At 37.5% G+C, this 18,439-nt stretch overlaps 1 protein-coding gene across 2 annotated transcripts in view; it reads left to right on the top strand.

Moving 5' to 3' along the window:
• Positions 1 to 18,439, top strand: part of LOC114047044 (astrotactin-2) — a 1,078,351-nt gene that overhangs the window by 584,794 nt on the left and 475,118 nt on the right. For both annotated transcript variants that reach the window (XM_027867715.1, XM_027867716.1), the window contains one exon: positions 16,005 to 16,193. In XM_027867715.1, the coding sequence (XP_027723516.1) occupies positions 16,005 to 16,193 (189 nt within the window). The remainder of the gene's footprint in view (positions 1 to 16,004; positions 16,194 to 18,439) is intronic.

Below are 18,439 nucleotides of genomic sequence, written 5' to 3'. Positions count from 1 at the left end.
TAGGTCCATAGGATCATAGTTCTAGAGTCTGAACATACCTTAGAAATCAACCATTCAAATTCTTCACTTTATAGATGGGGAAACTGAGGCTCAGGGAGGTCATGAGACTTCCCCAAGTCACAAAGGTAGTAATAATCAAAACTGGAATAGAACTTGGGTATTCTGGTTCCAGAGCCATTGTTCTTGCTACCGTACCATGACAAGTCATAAGATCTCTGTTGAAATCCCAGCTGTGCCATTTATACCTTGTGTGAATTTGGTCTTAGTTTTATTCAACTCAATTAAAGAAGGATTTAAGTATGTAGCATGTGCCAAGCACTGTGATGTGGATATGAAGCCCAGAAAGAAACAGTCCCTCCCCTCAAAGACCTTGCCTTCTACTGAAAAGAAACAATATATACGCATATAAGTAAATGGAAGATATTTACAGAGCTTTGAGGATCAAGTGTGAAAGCAAAGGGCACTAACATTTGGAGAGCTCAAGAGAGATGAAGCAGGGGTTTAGATTAAATATATCTTTTTATAATGCTGGGGAGTGTATAGTATAGTAAGGAGGAGGCACATACACAGGAATAGAGAGACTATAAGATTCAAAAAACATTAAATGCATAGGAAAGGTCTGATGGAGTGAAAAGGAAAGTGGGGGAAAGAAAAGATTGCTTTGAGCTATGTAGCTGGGGTGGGGAGGGATATAGAAGATTTCTGAGGGGAATAGCACTAATAATAACAATTTATTTTTGTGGTATTTTAAGGATTACATTGTAATTTTTTATAACAACTCTATCAGGTAGGTAGTGTAAATAGCATTATTTCGATTTTGCAGATGAGAAAACTGAAGTTAAGTAATTTGTTCATTATCACACAACTAGTTATTTTCTAAAGCAGGAATCAAACTTCTCATCTATTACATGTGATTTTCTCTCACTAAGTTTATCTTTCATAGAAGAGAAGGCATTCAAAAGGAGACACACTTGGTTTTGGAAAGAAGTCTATAGAAACTACATGGTATAATGACCAGGGGTGAGGAAACTGTGACCTCAAGGCCACATGTGGCCTTTTAGGTCCTTGTGTGTGGCCTTTTGACTGAGTCCTAGTTTTATAGAACAAATCATTTTATTAAGAGAATTTGTTCTGTAAAGTTTGGATTCAGTCAAAGGGCTGCACTTGACGACCTAGAGGGCCACAGTCTAATGACAGCATGAGATTAGGGAGCATTACATAGTTTCATTTTTCTGGGATATAGAATGTGTGAAGGGGATGACCTTGGGAATAAAAGGAGGAAAAGGTAGGTTAGAACTAAACTGTGGAAGACTTTAAGTGCTAGACTAGCTTGTTAGTCACCTTAGACAACTGTATGATATATTGGGTGGAGTGATGGACTTGAGTCAACAAAAGCTTAGTTCAAAAGTGCTTTAGATAATCCATCATATCAACACCAAAACTAACAGAAACCAGATGATCATCTCAATAGATGCAGAAAAAGCTTTGGACAAAATACAACACACATTCCTATTAAAAACACTGGAGAGCATAGGTATAAATGGAGTCTTCCTTAAAATAATAAATAGCATCTATCTAAAACCTTCAACAAGCATAATATGTAATAGGGAGAAGCTAGAAGCATTTCCACTAAGATTAGGGGTGAAACAAGGATGTCCATTATCACCACTGTTATTCAACATCGTACTGGAAACGTTAGCTTTAGCAGTAAGAGAAGAAAAAGATATTGAAGGCATTAGAATAGGCTAAGAAGAAACAAAGCTATCACTCTTTGCAGATGACATGATGTTATACTTAGAGAATCCCAGAGAATCCAGTAAAAAACTACTTGAAATAATAAACAACTTTAGGAAAGTTGCAGGCTATAAAATCAACCTACATAAATCATTGGCATTTCTATATATTACCAACAAAACCCAACAGCAAGAGATAGAAAGAGAAATTCCATTTAAAGTTACTGTAGACATTATAAAATATTTATGAGTCTACCTCCCGAAACAAACCCAGGAACTCTATGAACACAATTACAAAACACTTTTCACGGAAATAAAATCAGATCTAAATAATTGGAAAAACATCAGTTGCTCATGGGTAGGCCGAGCTAATATAATAAAAATGACAATTCTACCTAAGCTAATTTACTTATTCAGTGCCATACCAATCAAACTACCAACAAATTATTTTATAGAGTTAGAAAAAATAATAACAAGATTCATTTGGAAGAACAAAAGGTTCAGAATATCAAGAGAACTAATGAAAAGAAATGCAGGGGAAAGTGGCCTAGCCATTCCAGGTCTTAAATTGTATTATAAAGTAGCAATCATCAAAACTGCTTGATACTGGCTAAGAAGTAGAGTGGTGGATCGGGGAATAGGTTAAGTATGCAAGACACAGTAGTCAGTGACTATAGTAATATATTATTTGATAAACCCAAAGACCCCAGCTTCTGGAATAAGAACCCACTCTTTGAAAAAAAAAAACTGCTGGGAAAACTGGAAAAGAATATGGCAGACACTAGGCATAGACCAAAATCTCACACCATATACCAAAATAAAGTCAAAATGGGTACATGATTTAGATATAAAGGCTGATACTATAAGCAACCTGAGAGAGCAAGGAATAGTTTACCTGTCAGATCTATGGAGAACAGAAGAATTCATGACCAAACAGGAGATAGAGAACATTACGAAAAGCAAAATAGATAATTTTGATGACATTAAATTGAAAAGTTTTTGCACAAATAAAGCCAATGCAACTAAGATTAGAAGGAAGGTAGAAAATTGGGAAAGAATTTTTACAACCAGTCTCTCTGATAAGGGCCTCATTTCTCAAATATATAGAGAATTAAGTAAAATTTATAAAAATACAAGCCATTCCCCAATTGATAAGTGGTCAAAGGATATGAAGAGACAGTTCTCAGATGAAGAAATTAAAGCCATCTATAGTCATATGAAACAATGCTCTAAATCACTATTGATTAGAGAAATGCAAATCAAAACAACTGAGGTGCCACATCACACCTATCAGAATGGCCAACATGACAAAACAGGAAAATGATAAATGTTGGAGAAGATGTGGGGAAATTGGAATACTAATGCATTGTTGGTGGAGTTGTGAAATGATCCAACCATTTTTGGAGAGCAATTTGGAACTATGCCCAAAGGGCTATAAAAATGTGTATCCCCTTTGACCCAGCAATAGTACTTCTAGGGCTGTATCCCAAAGAGATTGTACAAATGGGAAAAGGACCCACATGTACAAAAAATATTTATAGCAGCTCTTTTTGTGGTGGCAAAGAATTGGAAATTGAGAGGGTGCCCATCAATTGGGGAATGGCTGAGCAAGTTGTGGTATGTGAATGTGATGGAATACTATTGTGCTATAAGAAATGATGAACAGGCTGACCTCAGAAAAACCTGGAAATACTTGTATGGTGGGATGCTGAGTGAAGTGAGTAGAACCAAGGGAACATTGTACGCAATAACAGCCATGTTGTGCAATGACTAATATTGATAAACTTAACCCTTCCCAGCAATACAAGGATCTAAGACATCTCCAAAGGCCTCATGATGGAAAATGCTATCCACAACCAAAGAAAGAACTATGGAAGCCGAATTGTTATTTTTTTTTTCTCTTCTGTTGAGTTTTGTTTCCTCTTTCTGATGATTCCTCCTATTGGTTTTAAGTTCTACTTACAACATCACTAATGTGAAAATATGTTTAATATGAATGTAAATTTATAGCCTATATCAGATTGTGTGCCATCTTGGGGAGCGTGGGGGGGGAGGAAGGGGGAGAAAAATTTTAAATTCAAAAGCACATGGAAGTGATTATTGATAAATCAAAATAAATTAATAAAATTTTTTTTAAAAAGTGCTTTATGATACTTACTAGTAGTGTGACCCTGGGTAAATCACTTAAACTCTCTTATCCTCAGTTTCCTTATCTATAAAATGGAAATAGTAAAAGTACCTCACACATACACACATGTACACACACACATACAATCTGTCAACTTTAAGGCACTTTGTAAATACTAATTATTATTGCTAAGGCAATGAGTTTGCATTTTCTCCTATGAGCAACCGAGAACAAAATAAAGTTCTTGAGCTGGGAAATGACAGGATTATTGGGAAGATGATTCAGGCAACAGCAGTATGAAGGGTCAGATGAGAAAGTTGAGTCTGGACAAAGGGAGCCCAATTAGGACTTTATTATAGTTGTCCAGGGAAGAAGTGATGAGGATCTGAAGTATGGTGCTGTCAAAATAATTTTAAAAAGGGGATGGATAAAGGGAATATCAGAGATTTAAGAGCAGAATTCAGCCCACATTGTTCCTGTCTCCTGTATCCTCTCCATCTCCATCTGTAGCCCTAGGCAGTTGTCATGAATGTGTACAATGATGACTCTATGTCCCAGAGGTATCATCAGTTATCAAAAAAAGATTCAGTTATGGTTCCTTGACCTTACTGGGCTAGGTGGTATAGTAGAAGGAACACTGGAACAAGAATCCAAAGACCTGAGCTTTATTCACAAATCTACCACTTATTAAATTGTGGGAACATGAGCAAGTCATTTAAAGTCAATTAGCCTCAGTATCTCTATCTGAAAAACAGAGATCTCTACCCTTTTTACTTCCCAGGATTATTGTGAAGATCAAATGTGACAACATGTATGAAAATATTTCTTAAATTGTAAAACACTTTACAAATGAGAGGGACTTTATTCTTATTACTCACTTCAACAAGAAATTGAGATAATAGGATTATGGTTCTAAATTAGGAAGAGATCTCAGGGGACAGTTCGCATAACCTTCTCATTTTACAAAAGAAAAAAAAAATACTGAGGAAAGCCCAGTAGGTTAAGCAACCTAAAATATGCAAAAGTAATTTTCATCCATAGGGGTTAAAAGAAAAAGGATGTGGGGACTCATTATCAGTGACAGAGGAAATTAAATTAACTAGAATGGTTTATTCTTTCCCCCACACTCAGTGTAATGGACATTTTGTTGTGCATTTCTCCTTCCTAATCCTCTTTTCTTTCTTTATCTAATTATTAATTATATTATATAATAATGATCTCATCAATGTTGCCAATTCTTACATTGGTGCAAATCCTAATTCATGCATGTCCTATCATCCCATGCAATTCCTATCCATGTTCTTCTAGAGATCCTCACCCCGAAAGAATCAGCATGCTGGAAAGCTTTCCTCGGAGTCTCGACATTTCATGGGAACCAATGGAGCACCTAGGCTCTCCATATACTATCTATCTGTCACTCTTGCCATATGACTTCTGTACCTCCTTTGCTGATCATATGTGCTCAGTGATATTCCGTAAGCCTTTCTTGTGCATAAAAGCACATCCTCACAAATGTGCTTCATCCTTTGTGCACTCATCATGCAAGTCTCCATTGCCCTTCTGCTCACTTTGATTCTCCAGAGATTATGTTTCCAAGATTCCCAACCATAAGCATCACTGGGAGTATATTTACCTTTGAAAGATAGGTCTTTGTATAAAATAAAACATTAAAAATGCAATGTAATTTCCCATATTTAATCAACCCCCCCCCAGGTAGCAATAGATAGAGTGCTGGTACTGCAGTCATAAAGATCTAAGTTCAAATACAGCTTCAGACACTTACTAGCTGTGCAATCCTAGGCAAGTCACTTAGCCTCTCAGTTTGTTTCCTCTTCTGTAAAGTGGGGATAATGAAAGCACCTACTTCCCAAGGTTGTTATAAATCTCAAATAGTACAATATTATAGAGCATTTTGCATACCTTAAAGTACTGTATAAATTTTAGCTGCAATTGTTATTGTTGGTCTTAGTAGTTTATTATTATGATGATGATTATTATTAAATATCAAATATCATTGTGCCCATTTTAAAGAGGCAGGCAGACTTTCACTTGCCTATGGTCACATACCTAGGAAGTAAGGGGGACTAGCAAAGCAGATAGATGGTTCAATTAATAGAGCACTGGGCCTGGAGTCAGGAATACCCGAGTTCAAATTCAGCCTCAGACATCTATTAGCTGTGTGACTGTGGGCAAGTCACTTAACCTCTCTGTGTCTCAGTTTCCTCATCAGTGAAAAAGAAATAATAATAATAGCACCTATCTCCCAAGGTTATTGTAAAGATCAATGAGATAATAATTGCAAAGCTCTTATTACAGTGCCTGGCACATAATAAGTGCTATATAAATGTTAGCTATTATTATTATTATTATTTATTAGGAATCAAGCACAGTCTTCTGATTCAAACTTCAGTCTTTTTTCTTTTCTACTTCTACCACACCTGCACAGGAGCTCTGACTGTAGCTTGGGGATATCTTGGGCCCCTAGCAGTCAATCAGCAAAATAAATAAGAAATAAATTACCATATGCAGACCTAAATTTATGGCAGTCCTCCTTCAACTTAAGTGACTGCAGGGCAGTGGTATGTAAATTATGCATAGGCACAGTTCCGCAAGCCTGCATACAAAAGAATTTTTGTGTTTGCCAATGCTTTTTAAAACCCTCTTTGTTGTTCAGTGGGACTGAGTAGGCTTCCACAGATGTTCCCATCTATGAATGATCATATCATATCCCTAAATAGGAATTTAAGATTTCCCAGTCTTGTGGCCTTGTTTTACAGATAAGTAAACTGAAGTATCAAGAAAAGAAGTTACTTGCCTAAGGTCACTAAGAATGTAGCAGAGCCAGGACTCCAAGACAGGTCTTCTTCCTCTATGTCATATATTAATTCCACTATATATGACATGGTCGGGGTCAGCATTTTAACTATTGATTTGGCAAATAGTGGAAATTATGCCTCAGAAAAGTGGCTCAGAATATGCCTGGATATCAATTTTTAAGACAATTTCAACTGAAGATGGGTTAGAAATCTCAGCCTACCCAACCCTCTCCAGCTACTGCCCAAAGAGTCGTTGATGGTGCAGAGAGTCGGTCAGCATGTGAAACTGAGGAGGAGCTACTAGCCATCTGTTAGCATCTTGTTTAGCTAATGATACCTTCTAATTAGGTGCTAAGCTCAGGGCCTTTTTTTTTTCTTCCAATATTGTTAGAACTATTCAGATTTGAGTGCCCTGAAACAAAGGCTTAGTCACTCTACCTTAGTTGGGCTTTTTGCCTCAGATGGCTCTTCAAACCACATGCTGAAACAGTTTGAGTGAATTGAATAAGTGTGTGTATATACACATACATACATACATACATATATATATATATTTATTACTCCCTCTCCACTCCTTTCCACCCTCACTGACACTGTATAGATATGTTATATATTATATTATTGTATATATAAAATATCATATAATATAGTAAGTAAGAGAGCTTATCTATATGTTTCAACCTTTGTGCTGGAAGGCCCATTTCTGGCTTGGCACATCTGTAAATACAGGACCTAATTAGCCCTTTCCAAGGAATGCAAAGAAAGAATGAAAAATTAAGAGCCCTTCAAAACCAGCATTAATATTATAAGACTTTGAAAGAGGTCTATTAGCAATGGAACATTACTTGCACTTGAGATAAATTCTGTCATCAAAACAGTTAACCCCATTTAGAAGTGCCTGTGAGACATTTGCATCAGAAAGCTTGTTTTTTTGTTTTGTTGTTGTTGTTGTTGTTGTTGTTTTTTAAAGTAGAGAGACGGTAAGAGGGCAGAAGAATGATCTCGCACTTGAAGAAGTCAGAATTAGCTAAAGTCAGAGCCAACAACCTAAAAGTAGCCGTGGTCAATAGGAAAGTCAGAGCCAGAGTTCGGGTTGGGTAACTCCCAGCCATTGGTTCTTTCTACTGTACTGATGAAATCTAGATTCTTGGGGTTCTGGGACCCCGAAATCACAGCACAGCAGGCCCTGCCAGAATGAATTCAGCCCAAATCTTCTTTCAGCCAGAGACAAAGTTTTATTGGGGATGTGCCGTACAGGCCAGACTCTTAAGGAACCTGAACATTAGTGACGCCCGTAAGAATGAGCGGGCATGAGGAAATCTCAGTGTTTAAATGGCGGCCAGGATGAATCTTACATGCAGTCAAGTAATTTTGGAGTGTTGGGAGGAGGGGCTAGGAAGAGGATCTGGGTGACTGGGAGTGTCTGGGAGGTTGCAGGGAATAGACCTTGAAGGGATGGAAGGAAGAGGTTTAAATAGGGTCTTGATAAGATCAAAGGTGAGAAATATACTAGGATCAAAGACTAAGTTTCATTAGGTTTTCAAAGGGAAACAGTGATAAGAATAAGAGATAAGGAAAGGCCAGTAGAGTGGAGTATAGCCTCAGGCAACTGTTTGAGACCAAGTAGATGAGTGAGGTCAAAGAAAGTTGAAGGGTTTTCTGGGGCTTGTAGACAAATGGGAGCCAGATTCTTTTTGAGGAGAGGGGCAAAGGTCTCGGCTTGGGCCCATACCCCATCAGTACCATGCTGCATTAATAACTCTATTTAATATAGCACTTTTTGGTTTCAAAGTACTTCACAGACTGTTTGGTCGTTGTAGCCATCTACAATATAGGCAGTGCAAGTATTCCTATTATAGGGGTTGGGAAGTGAATTTCAGAGAGGTCAAGTTCTTTCTCTGTCTCACAACTAATAAGTGACTGCAAGTGATATCATGACTTTTTTGTTGGATAGATTATCTGTAATTATCTTTAATTTATGAGAGAGAAGAGAGAGAGAGAGAGAGAGAGGGGGGGGTGAAGGGAGAGAGGGAGAAACATTTCATTTGTATACAGTTGTTTGCATGTTTTCTTCCCCTTTAGACTAGATTCCTTGATGGTGTGCACTGTTTTTGCCTTTCTTTGTATCCCTAGTGATTTGCACAATGCCTAACACATGGTAGGCACTTCATAAATGCTTATTGACTTTATGTGGTAGGTCCTGAACTCAAACCTATCCCTTCTAACCCCAAGCCTGGATCTCTTTACATTGTATCTCCAAATAACCTTAAAAACCTTAGTTTGCCTGGGATTTGTCTAGCAAATTTGTTAGACTATGAGTTCTTTGAAGACAAGGTCAAAGTTCAGTTTTGCCTCTCTCTTAACACCTAACTCAATGTTCTGCCCACAGAATACACTTAGATATTTTTTGGAGTAATTGTTTGATTTGCAGTTGATTGCCAGATTACAGTTGATTGCCAGATAGCCCTTGGTTTTACAAAGTGGGTTTAAAGGAGAAATCACATCTATAAAAGGCCTTCCTGTCCCATAAGAAGAAGGAGGTAATGGTAACTAAGTCCATGCCTTGGGAGAAAGTTCCTATTTTATATCTGCTTGCTTACTTAATTTATTTATTCCTCTTTGCATATGTATAAATATAGCTCTGTGCAGATCTTGGCCAAGTTCCTACATGCCTACGCTCTTTAGACTTTCTGTAAGAAAGTCTCCCAGACGACAAAATGTTCCAAAGGAGCTGTATAATTATGTGGCATGGTACAAAAATAAAATTAAAAGAAAAAACATAAAACCAAAAAAGCCAAACAGACCTTCAAATAAACCATTCTGTGCCCCAGGGTGGCTGGAGGGAGAAAGCTGCTCATGTTAGTATAACAGAGCTCAGACAAATATATGCCTTTTATTTGTCCTTGATACCCAAGGCTAATGGCACCACTAAATGGCAAAGAGTAGATTCTATTACTATGAGACAAGAGCCAGAGATGGAGCTAGGAAGGAAGCTCAGGGTCACAAAACAAGCTCCCAGATGGGAATCCTGTTAGGAGGCAGGAATGTTTCATAGAAAGAGAAATAGATGTGGAGTCAGGTGAGTTGAATCCTGCTTCTGCTACTTAGTACTTTTGTGACCTTGAATTAATCATGTCACCTCTTTGGCCTTCAGTTTTCTTTTCTATAAAACATAGGGGTTACTCTAGAATCAGAGGTTTTAACCTGGGGTTCATGAACTTGGTTATTTTTAAAAATACTTTGATAAGTTAAATATGATTGGTTTTCTTTTTAATCCTATATGTTGTATTTTATGCATTTAAAATTATTGAGAAAGGTCCAGGGATTTCACTAGACTGCAAAAGGGGTCCATGACACAAAAACATTAAGATCTCCTGATCTAGATTACATAAGCATTTTTTCTAAATCCAATAATCCTGTGAATCCTAAATTCAACTGTAAACCAGAGACAAAAATCTGAGGTCTTTGGTGATCAAGGGTCTGGAGATCAGATTTCTTGACATCACTGATCAAAGGCAGAGCCAAGGCAAAGTGTTCTTACTCTCAAGTTTGTAGAATTGTGCTCCTCAGTGTGTTACTAACACATGCAATATGGTTTAGAATAAAATTAATTCCTGTATTACATAAAGAGTAGGAACCTTTATCCTTAAAAGCATGTAGCCTTGTAATCTGACTCTTTGATATTTCGAATCTGTACATTTAGGGGAAAGAAAAAGTTATATCAAAAGTGTCCTTTACTGGGCTTCTCATTACACTACAGGTAGCTGCATACTTTGTCTATCCCTGAGTCTTCTTCTGAGCCATAAGAAAGGGAAAATAATGAATGAAAGATTATAGTCTCACATGATTTAATCAATTAGTAAACATTTATTAATCACCTACATATCATGCACTGTGTTAGGGGCTGAGAATATAAAGACAAAAGTGAAATGGTACATAAGAAGATATAGGGGCAGCTGGATAGATAGAGCCCTGGCCCTGGAGTCAGGAGGACCTGAGTTCAAATCCAGCCTCAGACACATAACACATAATAGCTGTGTGACCCTGGGCAAGTCACTTAACCCCTAGTGCCTTAAAAAAGAAGAAGAAGAAGACATATAAAAATTTTTTGTTTTTGTTGAATCATGTCAGAATCTTAGTTACAAAGATACTGGAGTGGTTTGCCATTTCCTTTACCGGGTCATTTTATAGATGAGGAAACTGAGGCCACATGGATTAATGACTAGCCCAAGGTCACACAACTTGAAAATGCCTGAGGTCAGATTTGAACTCAGGTCTTTCTGAGAGCTAGTGGATTGAGCACCAGGCCAGGAGTCAGAAAGACCTGAGTTCAAATCTAGCCTCAGGCACTTTCTAGCTGTATGACCCTGGAATTTTGATACTAAGTTTAATGCTTTGTTTCTCCATACAACACTTCTATCTAGACTCTATTACAACTCAGTCCTGGTAAAACACATGACTCAATAATGCAGAATCAAGTGGTATTAGCACATATTTGTCCAGAGGGGGCATTATCCTCTCCTGCCTTTCTCATCTCCCTCCCAAAATGCCATCTCAGCAGCTAGGTGACCCAGTGGATAGAATACTAGACCTGGAATCAGGAAGATCCTGGGCAAGTCATTTAACCTCCGTCTGCCTCAATATTATTATCTGTAAATTGGGGATAATAATAGTACCCACCTCCCAGGGTAGTTGTGAGGATCAAATGAAGTAATAAGTATAAAGAGTACAGTGCCTGGCAAACAGTAAGTGCTGTGTAAATGCTAGTTATTTATTGTTGTTGTTTTTATCATCATAATCATCATCATTATCATCATTGTCATCCTCATTCATCATCATCATCATCATCATCATCAAGCACCCGAAGGAGACAAATATTCAGATAATTATACCTTGAAGGGGTGCTGTGATTCAGAATTGATAATATGTAGTTTGCTTAATTAGTGAGGAACATAAAGATTACAACTAGGATTAACATATTTACTCTTCCTTCTATGCTACCTAGACCTGGGTATTTGACAATGCTGAACAAGAGTGGTGACGGTGATAGTAGTAGTAGTGATATTTATGTATCGAAGGAACGAATGAATGAATGAAGATGAGACTATAAATGGAGGTGATGATAACTTGATATTGGGTGCCATTTTAAAGTTCTTAGTGTTTTAATATTCATTATCTCATTTGATTCTCACAACAACCCTGCAAAGTAGGAAAGATGGAGGTTACTACAGGGTATCCCACTTTGTAGATGAGGAAACTGAATGCAGTAGAAATGAAGTGACTTATCCCAGCTAATACATAATACTAATAAGACATTTGAGCTGGTAAATAATGCAGATGGCACTTGAATCCATTTCTTCTGATTCTTATTCTACAGTGGTTGGTTTGGAATTGAGGAAGCTGGGCTACATATTACCTGTGTGACTTTGGGTAAGTCACTTAACATTTCTCAGCTTCAGTTCCTTCATACTAAGAGGGGCTTAGACTAGATGACCTCTCAGGTCCTTTCCAATTCTAAATCTATAGGCTTAGCAAGATTAAAAGCTTTGAATGCTTAAGTGATAATGGATAGGCTTTGTCTTATCTGAGGAAAAATGCTAAGTGTGTAAAAGTCATTACTATAAAATTGGACACCACATTTTGTACACACACCAGTTTACAAAGAGCATTTGCTAAGGCAATGAGTGGTTGGTATCTCCACTGGTAGAAAATGTATCCATATTGATAAAGTCATAGATCTTTGAATTATTGAATAATAATAATTGACATTTTATAGTGCATTTTAGTTTATATGTGTTTTCTTCACAACATCTCTGTGGTAGTATTAATATTTTTAACTCTAGTTTCCAAACTATTAAACTGAGCTTTAAGGAGATGAAGTGATTTGTTCAAAGTCATATATTTAGTAAGTGGCAGAGCTGTTTTTTTTTTTAACATTGTTCCTCTGAACTTCAAGTATAATGAGTTCATCATACTTTGCATAGGCATTTTCTACCATTCAATCCATAATAAGGAAACTGAGGCTGTGTATTTAAAAGAGACGTATAGCTACTTTTAAGCATTTCCCAAAAGAAACCCTCTCACATTCAAGGCCTTATGTCTGGGGGTACAGTCATAGTTCTTTGTAATTGCCCTTTGGTTTTCAAGGACATAGCATTGCTGACTAGGCAGTGAAGAAGCATGTTTCTCCAAGCATACAGGAGGCTCATTCATCAGAGGATTGCAGAGTCAGATACTCAAAGAAAAGAAAATTCTCTCTGCTTCAGTCATACATGGCTCCCTGGGAATAGGCTTGCCAGCTTCTCTGACATACTGTTCCCCTTGTCTATAACATTTTATTGCTTGCTACAGATGATCAAGATGTAAGAAGTGAGTTCAGAGCCTCATATAGTATGAAGAATTTGGGGCATTACTCCCCCAACCTACCCCAAGTCAAATGTGACACAGAAAACAATTCTGAACAGGATTCTAGATTCACATGAACTCTCAAACCAAAGGGATGGTATAGAAAAGGTGATGGGTAAATACTCAGCAAGCCATGCACCTGAAAAGAATTTAGACTACAAGCTTCTTGAGACCAGCACCATGTAACACAAAGAGAATTAAACTTGGTGCCAAAATATTTTAACTAGAATTTTCTATCTAACATTTACTAGCTGTGACCCTGGAAAAGTAACTTCATCTCTATGTGCCTCACTTTCCATATCTATAAAAATATGGAAAATAATATATGCACCACCTACTTTGAAGGTTTTTTTCTTTGAAACCTTAAAGTAGTATAGAAATGTGAACAATTATGATGATAAAGGTGATAACTTCATTTCCTGTACAGTGTTTTGTATACAGCTTTCCACATAGAGAAAAAAAAAAGTTGTGACTAGTTGATTTCCCTCCTCCTACCCTAAGATATTCAGCCTAAAATAAAACCAGTGAGTGAAAGAGAGTCAGTATAGTACAGTGGAAGGAACAGTGGATTTGTAGTCAGAGGACTTAGGTTCCAACTCTACCTCTTCCACTTATTACCTGTGTGACCTTGGGAAAATCCTCTAATCATTATGGGCTTCAGTTTCTTCATCTGTAAAATGAGGGATTGGGTTAGATGATCTCTAAGGCCCCTTCAAGCTCCAAAATCTGTGATCCTGTGAAGATCTCCTGTCCTCCTTGCTGCTCCACTATCTGTTCTTGATATGTGACTATGTTCAAGTTGCTCACTTCAGCAATGTAACTCTGCCAAGAGGACATTTTCTAGGGGCCATTATTGGCCATCAAGATTGGGTGATTAGAGGTTCAGGACAGCCGTTGCTGCCGTGTGTCAATTTGTATTTCCAGCTTCTGACTTCAATGAAAGCAATGTGTTAAGAGCTGTCCATAGTGCTGAAGGGACCATCCCTGCTGTTACAAGGGTGATTAAAGCCTAGTTTCTGCTACAGTTTTCAGACGTGGTAGACAGCTACTTTGGGAATACAGTTTGTCTTGAGAAACTACTTGGTAATTCCCCTCCAATTGGTCTGCAATCCTTTTTTAGGGTCTGTATGTTCATGAAAGTGTTTAAAGAAGGTGTTGTATAATTAAGCATGTCAGTATTCTTGAACTCCCCCCAAATGTTAAAAGCGCCTTTCTTTGACTGCTGATGAATATGTTAACAGGCTGTTTGAGGGATGTTTCCGTGCCTGTGAATTATGCCTAGGATTTATGTCCCACTAAGCAGGAGCATTAGGTATTAATAGGTGACTGGAATTGGAGTCAGGGAGTTCTGGGTTCAAATCCTCCCTCTGGTATTTTAAAGCTATGTAAGCATGGTCATGTCACTTGAATAAATGGAGCCTCAGTTTACCTTCATTAAAAAAGGATAATATTATTTGTAATACTCAACTTGCAGGGCTGTTGTAAGGCTTGAATGAGATAATGTATGTGAAGTGCTTTGCAAATGAAAAATTCACTATATAAATGAATTGTTATTATTATTTTAAGGAATTATTTGAAAAGGAATTGGTCTACTCTCAGACTGGTGCTAGTTATTTCTCTAGATTTTGCATTTTTCATGCTTGAGCACAAAATGAGTGAACACAGAGAGCTTTTTAGTCACAATGTATTGGAGCTGAAAGGAACTTTAAAACATTGAATGTTAGAGCTAGATGGGGCCCTAAAAAAAGAAGACTATTAGAGACAATTCTCAAAAACTGCAAATTATTAGCAACCTTGTGAAAGATTGCTCCAAGGAACTAATAATAAGAAAAATTCAAATGAAAACAACTCTGAGATTTTACCTCACACCCAGAAAATTGGCAGTGATGACAATAGATGCAAATAGTCAATATGGGTGAGGCTTAAAAAAGGGCAGACATGCTAATGCACTGTTGATGGAGCTATGAATTGGTCCAACTATTCTGGAAAGCAATTTAGAATTATGCTTTTTAGAAAAGTGACTAAACTATTGGTATCCTTTGACCCAGAAGTCTTATTTCAAGGCATATAACCAAAGGAGATCAGAGACAAAAATAAAGGTCCTAAATACACCAAAATATTCATAACATTTCTTTATGTGGTAGCAAAGAAATGGGGAAAAGTATAGCAGATCCCTATAGATTGCCCAATGGCTAAACAAATTGTGATAAGTGACTGTAATGGAATATTACTGAGCTGTAAGAAATTATGAATATGAATTTATAAAAACATGGTTTAAGACTTACATAATCTGAGACAGAGTGAAGTAAGTAGAACCATCAAAAGGTTATATAAAATCCTATGATAATGTAAACAGCAAAAGAAAAAAAAATAAAACTGAACATTTGTGTTCACTGATTATGCTTCACCTTGGAACAGAATTAAGAAGATGTACTTCCTTTCATTCATTAGAAAGGTAGAGGACATTTGATGTGGATGTTTCATACACAATTAGATATAGCTGATGTGTTTGTAAGTTTTGCTTAAGTTTTTTTTTTTCAAACTTACCTTTTTTTTAGTCTTTGTTATAAGAGATGACTAACTGGATAGGAGAGGGGAAGGGATATCTTTAGAACTGAATGAAATATGAAAACAAAAGTTATAAATAAAAGTAAGATACATTTTTAAAAAAGAAAATTAATTGTTAAAATATAGACTCATAAACTGGTGGAGTTGCAAGAGACCTTAGAGATCATCCAATCAAACTCATTTATTTACATGGGAACCTGATGCCCAGAGAAGGGAAATGATTTTCCCAAATTCATACAACTAATGAAAGAGTTAGGACTAAAACACAGATCTCCTGAGTTCCATCAATTCTTTCCATTACACCTCACTGTTTGCTGGGGTGTGGGTCTAATTATCTCCTCTGTCATTTCCTAGCTGTGTGGAGGAATATAAGCTGGCTCCAGATGGTAAATCCTGCCTCATGCTATCGGATGTCTGTGAGGGCCCCAAGTGCCTCAAGCCTGATTCTAAGTTCAACGACACTCTGTTTGGGGAGATGTTGCATGGTTACAACAACAGGAGTCAGCATGTGAACCAGGGCCAAGTCTTCCAGATGACTTTCAGGTATGAGTTGGGCCTTGTCTATTCCATGTGGATATAATAAGAGTTGTGTCTGAATTATTCGATTTAAATGCAAGGCAAAAGAAAAGGAGTAGAAGATTAATATTAAGCACCATTGAACATATTAACTGAACACACTGAAATTTCTGTCCTATTTCTTCATGTTTCCACTTTTACTTATGGTTTTCTGTATCCTACCTCAAAGTATATGGAAGTATGGATATAATTTCTGTAGTGGAAAGAACTGTCTTTGTCATCAAAGGACTTAGGTTTCAATCTCATCTCTTCTACTCGGTATCTGTGTGACATTTGACAAGTCACTTCCCTGCCCTAGGCCTCAGTTTCTCCATTGGTAATATGATAGGGCCAGATGAGATGATTTCTAAAGCCCCTTCTCAGTCTGAATTCTATGATGGTTTCAGGTACTGCCAACACTGGGGAGAAGCTGCTCTCTCATTTTATTGGCTTCTCTTTGTGAAGTAAAGAGCTTCGTTTTGAGCTATTCTTGGTTCTAATTTATCTTTTGTGAGTCTAAAGGCCTATGATCCCAAGCACTGCTTGTTAACAAACCTGCAAAAGATGAGAAGATTTGGGGAGGGATATTCCCTGCTTCCTTCACTATTATCAAGCCTGCTTGAACCTCAAATCTGTTTGGGGTCAGTATTCTCTAGATCTAGGCATTAATCATTAGGATGCCTGAAAGGTCAGTGCTGTAAAATAATGACACAATTTTGCTCAAGAGAAAGAGGTATTTAATGGAGACTATGAAGCACATAGACTATAAGGGAAATTATTAGCTCAATAACAACCACATAAACTCAATATAAATTGGAAGCTATTGAGCACATGGACCATCTGGGGAAATTCCTTGCTCGGCATAAACATACACATCTATAAAAAAATTACTCAAATATAATGAAAATAGAATCCCTAACAATAATCCTGAAAATATGACACAATTGTTCCTGAAAAGAGGATGACAATGGATTATTTCTCATGTTCCCAGTTGGGCACACCTTGAAATGAGGTCTTGCAAACTTCCCAAGTTTGAGAACTTGAGAACTGCTCAAGTTCCTGAGCAGTGATAAGGGAAAAGAGAGAAGAAAGAAGGAACAGGCTGCTGATAATTACATTCTCCAGAAGAGAAAATAGCTAGGAGAGAGGTGGATGTGGACAGGCACCCTCCTAACCAACTGGAAGATAAAAGAAGAAGGATGGTAATTTGGAAGGAAGAGAGTAAGAGTAAGGTTAAGGGGGATGACATCAGATGACCTGCTTTGAATCTCTAGCTACTATTCCCGGTCAAGTGATATACCACTAATTATGTCTCTTCTTGCTAGTACATAAAGTTGCCCCTCAGCTCTTTCCCTAAGGGTAAAGTCTAAGTTCTGCCATCATTAAAGCTTCAGGTGGGTTGTTTTTCCTTTCCATGGTAAGAGTTAGGTTTATATTAGAGACAGGGTATATGGGATAGAGGTCGTCCTCCCATTAATGAACAGAAATCTACCTTCTTGATCCAGGCCACATGACTTGTTCAGGACCACAGTTTTAATTCAAGAGAGCCTATTCAGAATTGAAAATGACTTCTTCAAGCCCATTATCAATCCCACTGAACCAACTTTTGGAGCCAAATGCAGTAAGGGATCCCCACTCCCATCCCCTTCTGTTCAAACAGCAAAAAAGTTATGAGTTATTAGCTATGATATTGTCATGGCTGGTTTAGCTGAGGAGAGAGGCATCATAAAATGATGTCCTTACATGTCCTTAGAGTTCTTGGGGACACTATCGTAAGAGCAGCATTTAATGACCATTTTCATCTTGCCCATCTTCTACCAATGATCATTTGCAAGTTGAACCTCTTGTAAAGGCCAGCAGGCTTTGTCCTGTCCACCTCTGTCTTACGTCTCATTTTCTAGTATTTTCCTGGCCTTGGGTTTTAGTAAATGCCTTGAATAAAATGTCCCTGATGATCCATATATAGATTAGCGTCCTACTCTTCCCACTTTCCACCATGCATAACCAACTCTTATCCTCTCAGAAACAAAGCCCTGCTTGAAAGAGGTTAAACTTAATCACAATCTCTTTCTGGTTCATCTCTCTATTTCCTGCCACACAAAGTAACCCAGAGATTTGGCCTCCTTACTTAGAAAACTCTCTGACTAAGGTGCAGCTTATGATTGCTTTGTAAGCTGAAGTCCCAATCCTCAATCCGTCACTTCTCTGTCCCTGTCAGTAAGACCCCTGGCAAC

This window comes from Vombatus ursinus, unplaced genomic scaffold (assembly GCF_900497805.2).
Source record: "Vombatus ursinus unplaced genomic scaffold, bare-nosed wombat genome assembly UNPS02014786.1, whole genome shotgun sequence".
Taxonomy (NCBI): Eukaryota; Metazoa; Chordata; class Mammalia; order Diprotodontia; family Vombatidae; genus Vombatus; species Vombatus ursinus.
The sequence above is the reverse complement of the archived record's forward strand: the minus strand, read 5'-3'. Positions and strand labels throughout refer to the sequence as shown.